General features: G+C 37.7%; 1 protein-coding gene across 1 annotated transcript in view; it reads right to left on the bottom strand.

The window, feature by feature from the left end:
* Positions 1 to 2081: 2081 nt before the first annotated feature.
* Positions 2082 to 22334, bottom strand: part of FAM171B (family with sequence similarity 171 member B) — a 77862-nt gene continuing 57609 nt past the window's right edge. The window contains exons 3-8 of the mRNA XM_062188894.1: positions 20009 to 20101; positions 17363 to 17521; positions 12491 to 12661; positions 10408 to 10524; positions 6874 to 6997; positions 2082 to 6640 (exon numbers count right to left, since the gene is read on the bottom strand). Coding sequence (XP_062044878.1) covers positions 5296 to 6640; positions 6874 to 6997; positions 10408 to 10524; positions 12491 to 12661; positions 17363 to 17521; positions 20009 to 20101 — 2009 coding nt within the window. The 3' untranslated portion in view covers positions 2082 to 5295. The remainder of the gene's footprint in view (positions 6641 to 6873; positions 6998 to 10407; positions 10525 to 12490; positions 12662 to 17362; positions 17522 to 20008; positions 20102 to 22334) is intronic.

The following is a 22334-nucleotide window of genomic DNA, read 5'->3' as shown; positions in this document are numbered from 1 at the left end:
GCTACAATGGCAGGGTTGAGCCAGGGGCTTCATCTGGGTCTTCATGTGGCTGGCAGGGGCCCAAACAACTTTGGCCATCTTTTGCTTCTTTGCCTAGCCTGTTAGCAGGGATCTGGTCAGAAGTAGAGCAGCCAGGACACCAACCAGCACCCAAATGGGATACCAGCATTACAGGCATCAGTTAACCCTATACACCACAGTACTGGCCCCATGGCTGATTTTTAGTGTTTTTCTTAGATGCTGTCTGAATGTACATTTTTATTTTTCTAAATATTCATTTGAGAGATTTTCCATGTGCTGGTCACTCCAAATGACTAAAAAGCTGTCGCCTGGCAAGGCCAAGGCCAAAACCTATGAACTACATCCGGGTCTCCCACCTAGGTGGCAGGGCCCAGGCACTTTAGCAGGAAGATGGATTGGAGGCAGAGTAGCTGGGACGCAAACCTGTACTCAGTATGTGGGATGTGGTTGTCACAAATGACAGTTTAATCTGTTGCAAAAGAACGCCACTTCTTAAAAGTATTAAAAAATCTTAACAGAATTCTACAGTACCAACCTAAACTGAGGCTTAAAATAAAGAAAACACGGTAAATTTCCTTGATGGAACAAACAAATCCAAATCTAAAGCAATGAGGTAGTTACCTCAGAAATTAACCCCCAATCTGATTCAGAGAACTAATTCATAGAATTAAGCTCTCACCACGTATCATGAAAAACAAATCTATACAAGATCAAAAAGTGAATTTTAGATCCTAAATATTGTGGTGTTTAACATTTTCCCAACACGTGATTCAAGGGACGTGCTCTTGACTATCACAATTATTAAGTACTAAGAGGTAAAAAACTTTTAACTGATTTAAAAATCTATGACCTCCATTCAACATCCTTTCCTACAGTTCTTATTTTTCAGTCTCACTAGTTTTTTTTTCCTGAGAAGACAATATTATGACCAGTTCATGAACAGTGATTTCAGAAATCACATGATTAGGATCTAAGAAATGTTTTTGATTATAAACCGATTCTGTGTAGTTTGGATCCTCCATGACTCCTCCAGGGTTTGCATCATTTCTGATAAGTCTCTAAGATCACATAGAGATCAGGCCTTGGAATAAAGGTAGCCACAGCCTAGCTGGCACTTGGAGGGCTCCAACTGAAGTCTTTAACACAATGCTAGTGTTAAGGGTCATAGGCTCTGTGGTATCATGTTTTCTTTTTTAAAGATATATTTATTTGAATGTCAGAGAAATAATCTTCTACCTGTTGGTTTACTCCCCAGATGGCCCCAACAGCCAGAAACTTCCTCCAGGTCTCCCACGTCGGTAGCAGGGGCCCATGCACTTGGGCTCTCTTCCACTGCCTCTCCAAGTGCATTGGCAGGGAGCTGGATTGGGAGTGGCTTTATGCACTGTGCTACAAGGCCAGCCCCAGGTACCTTGTTTTTTATGAATGGATTTAGAGCCCAGTTCCCGAAGTAACCAAAGGTATTTATGTGTGTGTATATGTATATGTATATGTATATATACATATATATATATATATATATATATATATATAATGAAATGTCTAAAAACATGGCTGCCAGGATTTTCAAAAGTATTGTACAGTTCCCAAATACAAACCTCTTAAACTTAATATCGTTGGCTAAGCAGAAGGGCTGTTGGGGATCTAACATTGTTTAGATTCTTTGTTATCATTTACTCTGAAGTTGAAAGTCCAAGAAATATTTTAAAAGGTGAAAGGGATATTGAATCATTTCCTCACTGCTGTTTTGTAGACTGTAATTTATTTTATATTCTATCAGATTAAATATTCTGACTATATGAAATCTGTCTTTAAATGTGAACTTTGGAGACATGAAGTATAAAGAGATATCAAGTTCATTATATAAACCAAGGGTTGATTTTACTGTAGGGAGTGTAATGAACAAAAAGTAAAATCAACTGAATGTTTATTGATTAAATGAGTGTGCTTCATAGTTTACCTAGAATTAAACAATGCACCAAATAAAATTTTAGGTTTATTTTATGTTTAATGAACTGTTTAACATTTTACAAATCTTCAGATTATTACAGTTTTCAGCAGTAAATGTGGTAGTAATGGCAATAAATACACTAATTGTGAGATTTCTCTGAAAAGAATACAAAACATAAAAACAGTTGGAAACAAGAAGGCCAAATGTCAATTCTAGATCTGAAATGGAAATTAATACAGACAAATCCCTCATGATGCTGGTGCATGGGGAAATAAGGAACTCCTATTTTACAAATCAATGTGTTACCTTGAGCTTCACCTCTTTGTGAAGTTTGGAGGGACATCATTTGACATACAGATCTCTAAAAACCTATAATATGCATTGATACCAGAGAATTCAAACACAGCAAGTAATCTGAAAACGATTGCCAAAGCAAAGAAGTGCTTTCATTCCTCAACATTTGTGATCTTTGTGGTATACTACTATAAAAGGGCATAATCCCTATACAACTGCATAAAGTCATAAAAATTGATTTTTATAAATTCTCAAAAGATCATTATGTATTCAAAAGTTTCATATAGCTGTGCTTTTTAGTAAATGAACCCATCAGTTAATTGAGGGAAGTTTTGCCTTCAAGATATATCCGAAGTATGTAAAAAGGATCCACAAATGTTAACAATTTATGGCCAAAATTATCTAGGCTTACATTTGCAGAAAACCTGTTGGCTTTCAATTTAAAAATTTAAGAAAGTAATGAATATTGTTGGTTTACTGTCACTTGGGTTAAGAAAAAGTAGATGGCTTCGATTTTTAACAGGAAATCTTTGAACTACTCACAAATAAGGAGCCACACTCTTCTGATCATTAGAAAAAGATAAATTGCCTCAAATTCCCAATTGAAAACAGCATGTGCAGTGTAAAAAAGCATAAACCAAGTAAGTAGTTCTAGAAAAGCCCTTAGAATACAGTTTCATTTCCCTTCCACAAAAACAAAGTGACATAACTGAATGGTGCAACCTTATAACATTATATGTATTCTATTACCAAGTGGAGATGAAATATTTTTACTTGAAGGTGAGAAAAATACTTAAAATGTTGAGGAAATGCAACATTTTGCTATACAGTTTCTAAATTCACTCCAACATAAACATTTATCAATATATACTAGTTTAAAAAAAATTAAACCCACAAAAGGAGGAGATAAATGTTACTTACATGCAAAGTTCATTGTTCCAACATGAAACACTAGGTCTATGTTTTTTAAATTAATAAAAAACTGCACATCTGTTTAACTTGGCTAACAGAAAATGTACAATTACAAAAGATGTTATATCCTTCTAATAATGCAGTTCTATATCAAAGGCACTTCAGCAGAGCACTATCCATTAACCCTTTCCAAATTATTTTCATTCATGCTGCTTTTATCTTTCTGTGTAAGACCAATAAGAAGCCTCCTCCAAATATGAGCCGTATCGCTACTCAAAAAAAAAAAAAAAAAAAAAAAAAAACAAGGTACTACCCAAAACATTTATCTTTTCCATGGATTGGGGTAATCTATCACAAACATTTGCCAGGGTCTTTACATTCTTTGGGTTAATACATAAAGGTAGGTGATTTACCTGAAAGGACAAATGTTTTAGAAGTGGTTACAGAAAAAAAAAAATGGCTGAATCTAAAACGTTGTAGTTCATTGTACATGTATCTACAGTCTTACTAAAGCTAATGTGACTATTTTGGTTCTTTCAACTTGTTTATGTTGCTTAGGTATCTAAGTTGCTCCCATGTTGAATGTCCAAGGATGAGAATTAAAGCAGTTTTAGTTTTATTTATCCCTTAAAAGGAAAAGGAGAGGTGCTTCACACATTTGCCTTCATGGAAATTTTCAGAAAAAAAAAATGGGGTGGGTTGACTTTAATTAACAAAGACTTTTTATTTTCAGAACACCTGAATTATTATTCAGAGTTAAAAACATAATTAAAAACAGCTCTTGAATGTGTTCACACTGAATTCTGTACTAAATTATTTCCAAAAAATGTTGGACCATAAATGATTAAACAAAAACTTTTACTTTTCTCCTGAAATGGAAAGTGTTTTCTTCAAACATGTTTCATGAATGCCACCATCTAAATACCCAGATACTATTCTGAAGTTATTTTTTTAAGATTTACTTATTTGAAAGAGTTAGAAGGAGAGACAGATCTTCCATCCACTAGTTCACTCCCCATATGGCCAGGCTGGACCAAGCTGCAGCCAAGAACTCCATCAGGTATCCCATACGGATGACAGAGGCCCAAGCACCTGGGCCATCTTCCACTGCCTTCCCAGGCACATTAGCAGGAAGCTGAATCAGAAGAGCAGCAGCTGGGACTGGCACTGGTGCTCTGATATGGGATGCTGGCAATCTAAGTGGGGGCGTAACTTGATGAGCCACAATGCTGATCCCTGAAATTGTTTTTGAGCCTCTGGAAAATGGCCTTTTTTTCCTGTTCATTAACATTTCAGAAAAAAGGGTGAAATGTCTATATCCTTTATCTCACATATTTTAATGTTTTGATGTTCATAAGAAACTTCTACGTCATTGATTTTTTTAAAACAAGTTTGATAGCCATTTAAGTGACTAAGTTTGTTTTAGAATAGAAGAAATACATTTAAATTGGTAACATGTATCAGTGAGCCTTAAACTTTTTTTTTTTTTCAGTTTGGAAAAAGTTTTCCTGGACAATTAAGCTCATTTATTTTTGAGAGAGGGAAAAAAAATGAAAATAAAACTTGGATCTCTCAAATTTCTAACTAAGATCTTATTGGGTATCTCTCTCCCTGACAACCAGTTTCGGGATGATACAATATGCATGCTGTTTCTATCAATTAAAAAATGTTGTTTGCTCTTTAACTCTAGAATGACATCAATCCAGAACATTTATCTAGCTATTTTCAAGTGTAGGCAGGAATTCGAAGCCTGAAGAAGACAGTTTCATTTCTATTTTTGGAAGCAACTTTAGGAGTACTCATTTCATTGTTATTCTAAAGAATCAAGGCCCATCTGGCTAAGTAATGTTTTCAGATAACTAACACCTTACGCTACTTTACATTTTGAAAACTTGGATATTTCAAATTAATACCCAAAATAAATGAAAGAAATAGGCCAGAAAAAGCATTCCTCAGTATCTTTCTCTCGGATTACTGAATTACCATTTTACTATCTACTCTGCTTGAGACTGCCAATGGACCCTAAGATTGCTCAGTCTCACTTCTTAGTTCATACTGTAACTGACAACAAGAAGCAAGAACAGCACAAGACAGCAGAAACACAACCACTATTGGAATTAATTGATGGGAATCAGTGGGCGTTCCTCTCGTTTCTTCCAGATATTGGTCTTGCTGTCTCTTTTGGCTAGCGGCGGTCTGCCCCTTTTTCTAGTGGGGGACGTATTGGCTTCAAAATCTTCAACAGTACTTTTTCTTCCTAGGGATTCTTCCCCAGGGTGCTCCATGATGACTCCACCCCCTCCATCCAGGATGTGCCTTAAAGCTGGGTCCTCGGGGGAGCAGACGGTGGTTCCACTCTCACTGCTGCTGAGGTCTAAGTCTTCTAAGTAAAGGATCTTGGGCTGATGCATGCTTTTGATAAATGTTTTCTCCCTCTCCAGCTTTCGACTTGAGTGAAGCTCATTCATATCCACCCCAGAGTCCAGGCTCGTGTCATTGCTCTGAGCTCTCTTGCCCTTTTTCAGGTCTATGAAGGAGTGTCTCACTTGTGCGACTGGCTTTCCATCAAGAGACACAAACCAGGCTCTGGGATGGGGCGAGGGCTTTCCTTTGGACAGCTCCAGGAGGGTCTGTTCTGAAATACCTTGAAGCTCTGATGAAAACGGAGTCATTACAACAGTTTCGTTTAGTGTCCCAGGAACAGAGACTGATTCCAGTAAGCTGCTGGAGTATCGGCTCCAATCTGAAGCCTGGGACGGCAAGCTCTGTTGGCCTTCGAGTACCATGTCCTCTTCTCTGGCATCTGGAGGCTGTGCGTGAGTATGCATCGGCATTTTGGGCAATGTCTGGGTAAAGTTCTCTCTGTGTACTGGTTCCATCCGTTGGCCATAGACTAGCTGTCCCTTTCTTGGCAAAGTAGCTGACTTGGCAGCGTGTAACTGCTCTGGAGTAGAGAAAAGGTCGGATGTCTGAAGGATGGCAATGGGCTGGCTATAGATATGCATAAGCTGTTCAGGAATGTGGGAACGCCCGTGTACCCCCTCATTACCTGTGAGGTACCTCTTTTCCTCTTGAGCATCACCTAATGACGAAGACACATTGTTGTTAATGTGGTTAGGCTGTCTGGACCCTACCTTGGGCTCCAAAGACTGTGTTGGGTTTCGTGAGTAAGTGTTCTGATTGACTGACAGAAACGAAACATCTTCGTTGTAGATTTTAAAATTGTCCCGAGTTTTCACCATTGAAACTCTTTCTTCTGGGTCTGCATTTGCTGGCTCCTTCTTTTGAGGGCTATATGTGGAGGTTTGGGCATTGAATAGCTGTGACTTTTCCTCAGCTTTTAATGCAACTTTGACAGAACTGATGTGATTTATGTGTGTTGTTGAAGTTGTCTGGTCTCTCTTGAGGACCTCAAGTTTAGTGATATTTCTTTCCCTCTTCTGTGGAGTACCACACTTACCCCTAGAGAGAAGGCAAAAAAATATTTAAAAGTTATGATCAAAAAAGTTCATTCTTAAAAATCACCCTGCTCTATGGGTATCACATAAGCAATGCTACTGTATAATATAACTTTATTTTTAATTATGTATTTTGAAGGTCAAATACGTTATTCCTACAAATATAATTTGGAATATACAGAATATACTAAAATGATATTTTGATGGGTCTGTGTTTATATTCATTAATGTTCTCACCTGCAATAACAAAGCAGCACAACAAAAAATCCAATGACAATGACTATTGTTCCTCCTAATATGGCTGTAAGAAACACTGTGTGGTAGGCAGTTATGTCCTTGGAATCTTCATTTGCACCTGAGCCTACATGGTTCAAGATAAAGAGAATATATTTTAGATCAAAATTTTAACTATGTCACATCTTAGGTAAGACAGACTGAAAATGTGTACACACTTCTGTTTGCTCTGACCCCAGCCCACCCCCATGGCAGACTTCTCTGTAAAAGATGTACACCTTCTCATTAGATGTGTGCAGTTTAACTGAGGTTGCACGTTCTAGCTCTGGCCAATCACTAGGGCATCCTAATACTCGGATATGAAGAGCATATCCCAGAGTATCACTACTCCTTCCCTCCAGGATCTAGAATGAGAGAACACATCGTACTGAAGCAAGCCCAACCCAAAACACCCATGAAATCTAAGTAGCGAGTAGATGCTTACTATTGTGAGCCCTGAGACCACAGCTTTGTTTGTTACTGCAGCAGTGGCCAACAGCTGGGGAAATTGCCATGCAGATGCTGCTGAGAGGCTGCTATAACTAAAACCAACAATACATGATGGTGGCTTCTGGAGAGACCAGGAAACAAATGAGGAGGAAACTGTTTTAGCTGGTAGCAGAAATTGTGACCCAAACCATATAGCAGCAGAACATTTGGTAAAATAAACCAGGAGAAAATATTTGACTAATTTGTAAAGAAGTTTTGAGACAGAATGCTGGTAATGAGTGTTGATTTATCAGCTGCATTTGATTTTAAAAGAAACTTTAAATTCCAAGGAAAGAATCTGCAAAGCAAGCAAGCAGAGCTATAAAGAAAAGTAACAATCTAAAAATGCTGGGACTTGAAGGATTAAAAGTTGTGACTGCTTCCACCTGAGCTCTAGGCACAGCTGGCCCATTACCTCCTGTTATGAGAGGACTTTAAAACATTCATGGAAAAATGAATTCAAAGACAGGTTTTGAAACCCATGCATATGAGGGGTAATCAAATTTATGGAAGATTCATTTTATGAAGAATTATGCATGGCCTTAAAATTTTTGCACAAAAATAAACTTATTTTCCAATTCTATTTTCCCATGAACTCTTTGAAGTGTCCTTACATACAAATGCTGCTGTGATATGCTTTACTGCTGTAAAAGCTGACACACTAAGATGATCAGCAGAGGCTATTAAGATTGATAGAGATGTATGCTTATCTTCAACATCACTTTTTAAAGAAGATTTATTTATTTGAGACTTAGAGATCTCCCATCTGATGATTCACTCCCCAGCTGGCCGCAATGGCCATGGCTGGGCCAGGACCTTCATCCTGGCGTTCCCATATGAGTGGCAGAGGCCCAAATAGTTGGGCCATCTTCCACTGCTTTTCCTAGGTAGGGAGCTGGATTGGAAGTGGAGCAGCTGGGACACAAGTTATCCATACAGTAGTAATATCTTGTTCCTTTAACTTTAATATGCTTGCAGAATAGATTTTTTTCAAAGCATCAGTAGGCAGTATCTAAATCAAATTAAACAAGAATCCGATGTTTCTATTTCAGTCCTCTGATCTATAACAGAAATTCCACTTATTTTAGACAACGATCTTGGTTTTTATAATTCATAAAGCTACCTTATGTAAATTGGTTGTTTCACGTATGTTTTTAGCATAAGTACATTTTCCAACAAAATACAAATGCTCCTTATGTTGTTTTTGTTAAACAATGAAATAATCTGGATTTAGTTGAAGTAGTAAATTATTAATTGTTCTTTTTATCAGTATTTCATTACAGTTGCAAATCTAAAAATGGGATAAGGCCAGACAGCTGGCAAGACTGCATGATATTTTTGCATCATAAAGAACAAAAACAACCACCCTCTGGTTTTTTAATAAATAATCTCATACACACTAACTTCAAATAGAAACAAAAAAAATTCCCTCTTGATCACATATGGCAATAAAGGCTCATGTTTATCTATTAGAACAATAAATTTTGGCTTCACTGAAGAAAGTCTTATCTTTCAGGCTTCAAGTCCAAATGCTGTCAACACAAAATGAACATAAAGCCCAAACTGCACTAAAATAACTAAAATAAAAGTTCAGGAAAAACTGAGAGCCTTCAAAATAATAGTTATAATACAAAGGAGCTTAAAACTGAGTTTATTTTGGTGCAAAAAAAATTTTTGAAATCCATGCAGTTTTTTTCATAATACAGAATTCTATGAACTTTTTGAAGAACCTGTGTAAAGCTAGATGATGGCATACTACAGAGAAATGTGTGTAAAATATCGTTCACATCCTGGATCAGGGTGTGTATCGGGATGATTCTTGACCAGCATGAAATAGCCAGGAAGCAGCTGCCTCTCAGCCGGGAGCCCAACACTTGATAAACCCAAACAATCATCCCTGACACATGACTGAGGGTGAGACGCAATACTGCATGAAACTCCACTACCAAATCCTCACTGAAATAACACGAAAAGTTCTGCCTTGTTTCAATTCTGTACATTCATAAACCTACAAGGACCAATGAAACCAAGATAACAGGCAACAGCAACAAAAATGCTGGAGGCCAGAACTGACTGAGCAAAGCTGGCAGCAGGGAAAGCCAAGAAGCAACTCAGTTTATGCCAGCAAACACTCCAAAGACCCAGAAAGTGGTAACAAGTCAACAGTACAACTGATCTAGACTACAGCAGTTACAGGACTGTTTTCTTTTTTTCTAGAAAAGTTAAAGGTTAAGATATACAATATTTGAATATTGTGAGATGAAGGTGGTGTTTCCTTTGGTACCAATCATCTAGATTATCTGACACTTAAATCCAAGAAAATGAAAGATTCACCTCTCCTAGAACACACGTACATCATTCCTAGTGGACTATTCTTGGTTTCTTGGCACAAGCCCCCATCCACCTTCTGTTCAAAATGTCAGGTCAATTTCCATTTAGAATATCACCTGTCTTCTCTTGGAAACAAGAGTCCATCCTCTTCTCCCCTCTTCACTACAAGGGGTATGCATATGACCCAAGGGTGGGTCATATTCTCTACCCACAAGGTCATCAGGAACAGTGTGATGAAAGGACTGCAAAAGGTGGAGCCAGCCACCACACAGCAGCAACCTGGCTGCTCACTGGGTCTTCTGGCACTGCAGGCATTCCTGCCTTTTTCCCAGATCCTTCCAAAAAATGTTTTTCAATTATCCAAAATCTATTCCTATTGCTATTGCTTGCAACTCTACCTGATCTGTGTAGAATTTATTAGTGAAAGAGTAAAGAAAATGTTTGATCTGAACAAACTTCATTCTTCACAGATGCATCTCTTATACCTAAGAGAACTCAGAGTTCATGAAGCTTAACTTTTTCATATACACATGAAAAACAAAAAAAGTAGAGATCGAAAGATTAAATGCTTTTCCATAGCAGGTAAGTAAAAGCACTTAGATTAAAACTCAGGTCTGCTAATATTAATTCCAGTCTACTTAACTTTTTAAAAACTAATTTGTTTTATATTTATAATACCTCTAGATCCAGGAAGTGGAGCTGCTATCCAGTAGCCCAAATGTGGTGCGTCATATGTCCAAACTAAATGATTGTTATGTTCTTTGACCATCCCCCGGCCATGATTTACCCAAGCACCTAAAAAGGAATGTAAGTTAAAAAAAAAAAAAAACAAAACTAGCTATTATATCTTTATCACTTATAGGATTTTGCTTATAGTCTTATGAAGAATACTTTACAGGACTTTTTTCCAACTACAAAAACCATGGCAACACATTATCATGGGATAATAAATAAGGATGCTTCAAAATGTTCAATTGGAAGCCCCCTGACAAATATGATATATTATACAAATATATATATAAGATAAAAAAATAGGATAATTATTTATGACCAAAGGAAATAAAGTTTAAATTATTTAAACATCTTCTTTTTATTTGTTTGAGAGGTAGAGTTACAAAGAGGTTTTCCACCCTCTGGTTCACTTCCCAAATGGCTTGTGACGGCTGGAGAGCGGCCAATCCGAAGCCAAGAGCTTTTTCCAGGTCTCCTATGTGGGTGCAGGGGCCTAAGCACTTGGGCCATCTTCCTCTGCTTTTTCAGGCCACAGTAGGGAGCTGGATTAGAAAAGGAGCAACCAGGACATGAACTGGTCCCTATATGGGATTCTGGCATCACAGGCAGACTATATCACAGTGCAGGCTCCATGTATAAACATTTAAGGGTGTAAGTAGTAAAATCCCAACTCATACTGGTTGTTCTGAGATTTTGATTAAACTCTCACAGTATGTTTTATAATCATATTTAAAAATCTTATTAATTTTTTTTTTATTTGTCAAACACTACTCTAGTACTATTGGTATAGTTGTTTTGGGCCTAAATATTTTTAAACTTTCAGAAAATGCTATCTAAACCAATAAAATTTTTCCATCTATGGAAAGAATTATTCAGTAAAACCCATACCATATATGAAATTTTATGTATAAATAGCATAACAAAGCTGCTCACAGCCTTATTGTATATGTTTGTATTCTGGCTTATTGATTTGTAATGGTCAATTATCTACAATATGTAAAACAGTATTTTTAGTAAGGTGGAGAATTTGACATGATGGTAATAATTCACTCTACTGCTTTTAAATGTGCCATACAACATTTTGGTCAAACACAGACCACATTTACAACTGTGCTCCCCTTGGATTATATCACCTGCTTACATCATAGTTACTTACTTTACGTTAAATGTACACAATGACAAAGTTACCTAATGATGTGTTCAGACTGAACCTCCACTGTTAAACAATGTGTGAGTACAGTCACTTTAAAATTAAAATACTGTAAATGTGATAAGCCAATTCAAAAATATTATCACTGAAAGTTACATTCAAAGGTGCTTGCCAGGAGGAACAATCAGAAACCAGAACTCAAAACAGCAGCTATTCTCCTTAAAATGCTGTGAAAAATCTCTGTCATTCAACAAATTGGGAAGCTGAAGTCCAGGTAATTTAAACAACTTGCTCAAAACCTTACTTCTGTAAACAGACCATGCTCTTAATCTAATGATTTACAACAGCAATAATATTAGATTGCATTCCCTTGCCAATAAGTAGCAGTGATATTATCTTTCTAAAAAAGATCTATTTATTTATTTGAAAGTTAGAGTTACAAAGAGGGAAGAAGAGACACAGAGATCTTCCATCCACTTGTTCACTTCCCAGATGGCTGGGTCAGGTCAAAGCCAAGAGCCAGGATGGGCAGCAAGGACCCAGGCACTTGGGACATCTGCTGCTACTTTTCCCAGGCCATTAGCAGGGAGCTGGATAGGAAATGGAACAGTCAGGACAGAAAGTGGCACCCATATGGGATGCCAGCATTGCAGGTATCAGCTTTACCCACAATGCCGGCCCTGGCTCAAGTGCTACTTTTAAAAAAACATATGAATTGGTATTAATTTTTCTCCATAGTTGTATTCATCAAAATGAACACAATTTTGTCACTAACAAAATACATAATATTTTAACATTACTGAAAAACTGTAGCTGCAACATACTCTTAGATCAAATATCCAAACATTCAAACAAAACACTTTCACCTATTTAACTTACCTGTGTTCATATCCAATGTCCAAGCAGGTATGCGATCCCCCACACTTATATCATTTGTATGTAGAAGTGGAAGAGAAATCTGAATAGAGCCATCCACCTTTAATTCTTTTCCTCCAGAATATATTTTCACACATATCGCAGCAAGAGGAGTCAATTCAATGTTTTCAAAACCTAATAAAGAGGTCAGTTTATTATAAAATGTAAACCAAGATTATAATTTCATAATAATGGGTTTGCAATATCTAGTTCTACAAGTATTTAACCTATGGTTATCCATTTTAATATCAAGTAGTTACTGGATCCATATTAAGTATTTTTTTAAAAAAAAAACCTTTAAAGCTTTATTTATTTGAAAGGCAGAGTTACAGAGAGGCAGAGAGAGATCCTCTATCCACTGGTTCACTTCCCAAATGGCTGCAATGGCCAAAATCCAGGAGCTTCTTCCATATCTCCCACTTGGGTGCAGGGGCCCAAGCACTTGTACCATCCTCTACTGCTTCCTCAGGTCAGAGCAGAGAGATGGATTGTAAGTGGAGCAGCCAGGTCTTGAAATAGCACCCATATAGGAAGCTGGCACTACAGGCACTGGCTTTACTCACTACACGGCAGCACTGGCCCCATATTAAGTGTTTCTTAATTATGAGCTCTACTATGAAACATCGACAAATAAATTTGAGCATAATTTATCTAATGCTGTCAGTCTTAAGAGCACCAGAATTTAATTCAATGTTTAAAAATCTAAAAACCAACAATCAAAAAAAACCCATATCTCAGTAGTATCATATCAATGCAGACACAGATCTGCTACATCTGGCCCTCTTTCACCCAAGATCACTCACTTCAATGAGTGCTGGAACCAACACTAGCTGTATGTCTTCTGTAAGAAGCATTCCAAATCAAAGTGCAATTTAAAAGAAATGGTTTATCATACAGGGCTACCACTCAGTCACTCCCCAAATGCCTACATTAATCAAGATGGGCCGAACTGCACTGTAAAACAGGAACTCAAGTTCTCTCAGGTGCCTGGCAGGGACCCAATCACTTGAGCCATCACTGCTGCCTCTAAGGATCTGCATCAGCAGGGAACTGGATCCAGGAACTGAAGCCAGGTATTGAACCCAGGTACTTGTTATAGAAGACCTGCTTCTTAATTGGTATCATTATCACCAGTACAGTTTAACATATAGGCTTGGCAATTAAATGAAATAAAATCATTATGTAATATCATTATTTGATAAACACAATATAATTGAAAAAAAGACTTCAAATATTAATATCACTATATTAGACTTCAAAGCTTGAAAAATAGGAGAAAAGATTACTAGAAAAAATTATACTGTTTTGCCTAAGATTTTAAAGATTTGATCATATAATTTATATTTTGCTTCCTTAAATATCAGGAGTTAGAGATTTGTTATTTAAAAAAACAGTAGATGCTTTTCTTATTTTTGAAATATTATCAATTCCAAGCAAAGTTATATGTACCAGAATATTTACAATAAAATGTAGCTATAGATATTTAAATTATAATATTGATTTCTAGGAGTAATTTCATAGTTTTAGATTTTAAGAGTAATTTACTAACATATTACAGTTGGAGAAAGTATACTTTGTATACATAATTTGCTTCTTGTCCAAATCTTGAAGCTTTTGTCCTCAAAGCTATAGTGCTAGTCAATCATTTAACATATTTTAAAGTCCTAACTGACCCAATGTAATCATATAGGCTCCTAAAATACAATAAGTACATGATCTCTTATATTGTCTGCAGTATTTTTTTCTGTAGTCCTCACTGATTCTCAAAAATCCTAACTCCTTAGCCCTTCCCCCCATTTCTTTACACATTGCCATGTACTTACATTCAGGTGGAGAGGGTGTGTGTAGGTATTGATAATCTAGAAAAACAAAGAAGGCCTCCTCTTGGAGAAAGGAACATTTGAGCTGCAGCCAAATGCAAAGGAACCATCTGTGCAAAGACCTCAAAAGAACTTTCCAGATGGGAGAATAAGTTCAAAGACCCCACATCAAGAGTGATCCTGGGAGGCTGGCATTGTGATGTAGCAGGTAAAGCCACCCATGGCCTGCAATGTCGGAATCCCTTATGGGCACCAGTTCATGTCCTGGCTGTTCCACCTCCAATCCAGCTCCCTGCTAATGGCCTGAGAAAACAGTGAAGATGGCTCAAGTGCCTGAACCACTCAAGCAGGAGACCAGAAAAAGCTCCTGGCTTTGGCCTGGCTCAGCCCTCATAAAAATCTGAGGAGTGAATAAGCAGATGGAAGATACCTCTCTCTCCCCCTCTAACTCTGACTTTCAAATAAATAAAGGAATGCAGGAAAGAGAAAGGAGGGAAGGGAAGGAGTGATCCTGGCAGATGCAGAGAGGCAGGGAGGTGGCAGTGTAGAAAAGGAGTTCCTGTTATCACTAGCACTGTCATTCGGCATATGTTTTCAGTTATCTGGGCAACTACTGGCTAACAGACAATGTCCACTTTGAGAACCAGCTGGGAAACTCCTTAGATACTAATATCAAATGAACAGATTAATGTCATATTTTGTAGACAAATACACCAGTAAGTAATCCAGTGTAAGCACAAATTTTTACATAGTCTGCTAAATACCTACGATATATCAAACTATTTGGTAAAGCCCAGCATCTAGCTTCCCCAAGTGCCTCCTTCCATCTCCCCCCTCAGCTCTAGGAAGTTTATGGCTTCACAAACTGCAGACTGATAACCCATCATTTTAGATAAAGCACAAAGAAGGAGAAAAAGAAATGGCCAATACAATGAGGAGGATGGGAAAATGTTCCTAAAAAAACACTCTCACACAACTCCAGGACTATGAAATATGAAATCCAACAGAAAGGCCACAAGCTGCATGTGGCTATTAAAATTTAGCTTTCATCAAGCTCCTCAATGTACCAGTCATATTTCAAGAGCTCCAGGATCCCATGTGGCTAGTGGATAGCATACTGGACAGAACATTCCCATTTGGCAGTACTGCTCTAGAACTTGTTAAAAGATAGTAGCATTCTCTGGATAATCAAAAATTTTAATGAACAGTCTCAAAGCTGTGTGGTTTGTAGAATGTTGGGGAAAGGACAGAGCTTCTTGTGACCCATTCCCACTCAATCTAACAAGTCTTATCCATGAACGTCCTGCAGCGTAACATGTGCTTCATTTATGAATGCAAACATTAGCACCATTCTTTTGTTTCTGTTTTGAACATCCTGTAAGTTATATCTGGAAGATCCTAGTAGGCATTCTAGATTAGCTCCCTCAAGAAGCAGACTCTGAGAGAATTAGAGTACATGTTATTTGGGAGGCAAGCTCAGGAAGCAATTTCTACTAAGGGATTCACTGTAGCAACTCCAATCCAGTGCCATGGAGGAGAGAAGCTGGCTCAGGTTTGAAGCCAAAGAAAGGAATCTATGGACCAACCTTGACTGTTACTGGACGAAGGCTTGTACCATGTAAGAGCCAAACCTACCAGGGAATGCCCTCAGGCAGTCAAAGATGTGAGCAGTAGGAAACACCTGTTTCTAACAAAAGAACAAGGACCATATGGCTGACAGCATCAGCCACTGCAGGTTAAAAAACAGTATCTAGGCCGGCACCATGGTTCACTAGGCTACTCCTCCGCCTGCGGCGCCGCCACACCAGGTTCTAGTCCCGGTTGTGACGCAGGATTCTGTCCTGGTCACTCCTCTTCCAGTCCGGCTCTCTGCTGTGGCCCGGGAGTGCAGTGGAGGATGCCCCAGGTCCTTGGGCCCTGCACCTGCACGGGAGACCAGGAGGAAGCACCTAGCTCCTGGCTTCAGATCGGCGCAGCGCGCTGGCCATAGCAGCCACTTGGGGGGGTCAACCAACAGAAAAAGGAAGACTTTTCTCTCTGTCTCTCTAACACTGCCTGTCAAAAAAAAAAAAAAAACAGTATCTTACCAAATATATATTTACTACTCTCATTTCTGGCTATTCTGCAAATAAAATGAATAAAAAATTAGACACAACTGAAACTATCAAAATTATACATTATAAAATTATACATTGTCCAAGGCGATTTTTAAATAGTGTAACTTTAGTTATACTGTAACAAGTGGTAGAAATGGTGAAGCAACTGTAGATGTACTAAGTGAACATAGGACATTTTTATTCTACGTGTACTCTTGAATAAATGCAAAGTCCCTTCATTCCCTTAACTTCTAAGTAATGAGTTTTATATAAACATATTAGAGCTGTTGATTATGAAAGATATATTAAGTTTTTACTCAGAAAATATCAACTATATATCAAAATAAAAACATGGGGCCAGCACTGTGGCATAGTGGTAAAGCCCAAGTCCTTGGGCCCCTGCACCCATGTGGGAGACCGGACCTGGCTTCAGATTGGCGCTGTTGTGGCCAATTGGGAAATGAACCAGCGGATGGAAGACCTCTCTCTCTGCCTCTCCTTCTCACTCTGTGCAACTCAAATAAATCATTTTAAAAAAGATAACATAGTATTTTATCCAAATCTATAAAATTAATAATTTTTATCTCAATCATTGCCACTTATAAGAATCAATAACTCAGATTATTAAAGTATATAAGCTTCTTTACCTTTATATATGGAAATTTTATTTAACCAACGTTTTCTATACCATGCTTACCTGCTTTGGATCAAAGGGGATTTATTAATTTAAGTAAAATGAAATTTCCATTACTTTAAAATAATGTATCACTACACAAGGAGGACTTGCTTATAAACTCTTAATAACCAGATTTGTATTTCAAAAGTGGCATTTATTCTCCAAAACTTAAATAACTACCCATCTAAAGATTTATATACTACTGCTTACAAATTTGATTAGATTATGTAAAATTAGATGATACCTGGTTTACTGAGAGTAATTCCAGTTGAGTACAGAAAATTATCCACTTTTAGAAACTGCTGTAGAACTGTAAGATAGCCAGTAACATTGCTAATATGATGGTTATCAGGAAGTTTAATTAAGGCTTTTGAAAACTGAACACTTGGTTGAGATTTGGCATCTGAAAAAAGGAAACCACATTAGCAAACTGACAAAACAAATGCATACTAAGCAAAAGCAAGCAGTTATAATTATTTTAAAAATTTCCAAATGACAAACATTTCCTCATATAATATTTTAAATTCATAACTAAATAAGAAAGTTCCCTTCCTTTAGATCACACAAGGCACCTTTGTACTGAAGACTGCTTAATTCTGCCAGAGTTTATTTGCTAGCTGAACTTCTGTGTGAACTTCTGTATGGGCTTACACATTCCTAACATTTCCAGTTTCCTCTACTACTATGATCACAAATACGTCCACACCCAGGCCTAACACATTTTCACTGTACAAACTGAGTTTCTTTTAATCAAATATTTTGTGGAAGTGAGGATGTACCCTTCTGTGGAAAGATTCCTCATCATCAGATATGTCATCTTCACCCACATGGCCTTACCAGAGAGTCACCGCAGAGAGAAACAATGCAGTACAAATGTCCTGAAAAGTCAGGAGGACTCAGGATTCTCACGGGGACATCCCAAGGCATGGTCAGTACTGTCTAGCCCAATGTGCACTCACCACTGCTTGGTACAATGGCAAAGGAGTGGTCCAGGGCATGTTCACACTGACCCATGCATGCATTTAAGCAGAAACTAGGATTTTCTGTGGGGTTTGAAGAGGCTGGTCAGCGATACGGATGTGTCAGAACAAATAAAAAACTAAAGAAGAGCAGTGGAAAAATCTAATTTCATTAAAGCCCCAGCAACATCAAATGTGTCTCTCTCTGCAGACATGTGGTTCCTAGCATTTCACATTCTTCTACACACTATTGCATATCCGCCATTTTGCCACAGATAAGCAAAAGAAGTGCCTCGAATTTTACCAAGGCATTTCAGAGTAAGACATTCTACAGCTTCACTCAGTAGATTACTGTAAGATTAATCAAGCCATAGGTAATTTTCTTTAATTTATTTGAGAGAGAGAAGAGAGAATGAGAATATGAATGAATGAGAATCTTCTATCCAAGGGGTCACTCCCCAAATAGCCACAACAGCTAGGGCTGGTCTAGGAGATAGCCTGGAACCAGGAACTCAGGTACTTTAGCCATCATCGGATGCTTCCCAGGTGCATCAGCAGGGAACTGGATCAGAAGCGGAGCAACTGGTCTCAAACCAGTACTCTGGTAGGGGATGCAAACATCCTGATTAATCCACATTAATATGATGGGCCACAAGGGCCATGCATTAAAGTTTTTTGTTTCAATATTTTAGGAACAAATAGAACAGCTTATAAAATTGAAAAGAATTCTCATAAACTGTTCTTTTTACTATGCCCGTCTTACTAGACTATCTTGAGGATTTCCTTTTACCAGTCATTTGCATTGATTTAAATCTAACAAAATTTACCAATGTAAAACAAACAAAAGTAAACTGTTGTCACTAAATCTTAAGGAGTCACAGAATACTGGTGTTCCTCCTAGGCACAAATTATGGTGTGGGTATAGGTGAGTTAGAAATGCAATTACCATCTTCATGGTTGGTAACATGACACTGGAAGACCCAGCTTGAACCAACACCCAGAACAAGGCTTTCTGCGCTAAGTTCCTTAGGAAGTGTATGCAATCAGGGAAAAGCATGTCCCACAAGCAGATCCTTACCCAGCAAAATCTCGGGCCTCTCCCACACAGGCAGTGAGATTAATGTAACAAGTAACCAGGGAAAGACATGCAATTAAAGAACCCCAAGGTTCTAAGCAATCTATGTTGTCCTTTTCCCAATTTCACCAACCACTGAAGCCCCAGTGACAGCTCAGATGTTGGAAGGACAGACAGAAGTTTTTCCAGTACTTTCCACAGTCGGAATTTCCTGCTTGGCGGGTGGGGAGAGAGGGTGGTTCATGGACATCGGGCTCAGCAGGTAAACTGCAGCTGTGATGCCCACATCTCGTATCAAGTGCTGGGTTTGAGTCCTGACTCCACTTCCAATCTCAGCTTCTTCCCAGTGTGCACCCTGGGAGGCTGCAGGTGATGGCTCAAGTGCTTGGGTCCCTGCCACACATGTGGGAGGTCCAGTTCAAGTTCTAGGCTCCTGGCTTGATCTGGCCCAGCCCTGGCTGTTGCAGGCATTTAGGATGTGAACCAGCAAATGGAAGATCTCCCTCTCTCCACATTTCAAATAAAAGCATTTTAAAACTCCTATGTGAGGGACAAAAAGAGCAAAGGAGAAAATAATTCCCACTACATATAAATTCTTCGCTTGATAGTAAGATAAAAAGTGGTTCTGATCAACTTGTAGTCAATACTAATAATGATAAATTTAGGTATCTCCCAGCTCATAATCAACATTAGTTCCTTAGTGAAAAAGTACAGTAACATAGAAAAAAGGTAAAGAGAGATGCAAGCTCTGTCAAGTGACAACACTTTCGCACACCTACTTGCAGCTCATAAGGATCTATCCAAGATCATTAGGACAAGTAGCAGTTATTTACCGAGTAAGAAATACTGCACTTACCTGCTAATTTTCCAGTAATTAAAACAGTGTCTTCAAATAGCCATATATTTGCTTGACTTTGCGGGAACAGTGAAAGTGTAACTGATGAATATACTGTGAAACATAGCACAATTAGTATATGCAATACAAGGAAATAAATAGGACAAATACAGTTCTTTCACAGCAAATCCTGAGAAGTGGAAAACTTGATGGCAAAAATCATTCAAAACAAGAGAATAATGATCATGAAGGGACTTCAAGATTTCTCAATCAGAATAAATATTTTGATGCAAAAATTTTGAAATGTATGCATAGTTTTCTCATAAAATGCATTTCCATTCTGTTTGAAGACACCACATAAAAATATGGAAAGAAAGATTAATATTTTCTACTTCAAATGGTAGTTTGTACCAACATGACTAATTATGTTCCATTACTAACCCCAGATATAAATATTAAGTTAAATGCTTGAATAAACTTCTGCTCATTCTTTACTTAATTGTTACTTGTTATTCACTTCTGAAGTTTAAGTTTCTCAGCTCTACGATCCAAGGTTATCTAGATGAACTACATCCACTCTTCACTTTTTAATTTCCTATATAAGAGCACAGTGCCCTTCTACACATGACGTGATTTCCCAAGTGGACTCAGAGCTGGCAGAGGAAGAAAGAGTATACCACAAAGAGCAATGCACCACAACCTTTAGTAGTGACACAGAGTGAGGCTGAACCTGTCAACAAGAACAGGCACATAAAATAACTGGTAGAATAAGAACAGATCATTTGAAAGATGGCTAATCATTTCAAGATCCTAATCAAGAAGCTAGGAAAAAGATGGTTTTATAACTGAGGAACTAATCAAATCAATTTACCAATCCTACAAAAGAAAAATAATTTTGGGGAGTTGCCTAAAGCATGAGTTCTCATATTTCTCCTCTATGATATGTAAATATTTAAACTGAACAGAAATAGCATAGTATCTTCAAACCTCTTATGGGGGAAAAAAAGCACATTTGCATGGAAATATCTTTAATAATTTGAGATATTTCAAAGACCTTTAAAGAAAATAGGAGAAAGAGTACATACAAAAAGCATGCAATGACTGGAAGTAAAGCATACTTCTTGTTTCCAAGGGAAAAAATAATTACCAAATTAAAATGTAATTTCACTTTCAGAATACATTAACATTTAGACTAATTAATATATTCAATTGGAGAGACAGTGGTGGGATCTTAGCATGGACCTCAGGATGATTACAAGTAGGGCATTATTTCATATTTGGACTTTCAACAACAGCCAGATAGCTTTATCAGACAATTAAAACCTAGGAAAATCTTTTGGAACCTCAATAAAACATTCAGATTTCTTATTACTTAGCATTTTTTCTAATTATAGAAAAGATACAATGTTAACTTGGAAAAAGCTGAGATACAGAAAAGAATAAAAAAATGATTTTCACAATATCACCAACCATTAATATTTTAATTTAAATAGCCAATGATTTTTAAAAACACAGAGTATGACTGTATAGTGATTTTTACATTTTTAAAAATATGCTTCTCATTAGAAACTCTTCATAACATTTTAAGGACACATATTTCATTTGGGGCCAACACTGTGGCATATCAAGTAAAGCCATTGACTGTGATGCCACATTCCTTACAGGCCCTGGTTCATGTCCCAGCTGCTCCACTTCTGATCCAGCTCCAAACTAATGGCCTGGCAACGGAAGATGACCCATATACTTGGGCCCCTGCCACCCACATGGGAGACCCAGAAGAGGCTCCTAGCTCCTGGCTTTGTCCTAGCCCAGATCAGGTCATTGTAGCCATCTGGAGAGTGAAACAGCAGATGGAAGATCTCTTTCTCTCTCCCCTTCCCTCTCTTTCACTATTTCAAATAAATAAATCTATCTTTTTAAAAATAAAGTAGCAAGATTTACTTAAGCAGTACCATAATATTATAGATTTAGACTATTACCATTTCATACTTAAAAAAAATATGGGATCAACATCCAGGTGCACAAATGTCGATTCACTTTATTTGTATGTTTGTCTTTTAAACAGATTACTATTAGCGGATGCTGGGGTTAACATTTATGAAGAAGTTGAAGACTTGGACACACGTATTTCAATTGTTACCCAGATAGTTTTGCCAATTTGAACTCCTATCAATGTTTGAGAATGAAGGCAGAGTTACAGACCGAAGAAGAAACAGAGAATTCTTGCATCCACTGGTTTACTCCCCAAATGGCTGCAGGAGCTGGGGCAGGCCAGGCCAAGGCCCAACCACTTAAGCCATTTTCCAGGCACTATTGCAGCAGCTAGATCAGAAGTGGAGCAGCCAGG

The sequence above is a fragment of the Lepus europaeus genome, chromosome 1, assembly GCF_033115175.1.
Source record: "Lepus europaeus isolate LE1 chromosome 1, mLepTim1.pri, whole genome shotgun sequence".
Taxonomy (NCBI): domain Eukaryota; kingdom Metazoa; phylum Chordata; class Mammalia; order Lagomorpha; family Leporidae; genus Lepus; species Lepus europaeus.
The sequence above is the reverse complement of the archived record's forward strand: the minus strand, read 5'-3'. Positions and strand labels throughout refer to the sequence as shown.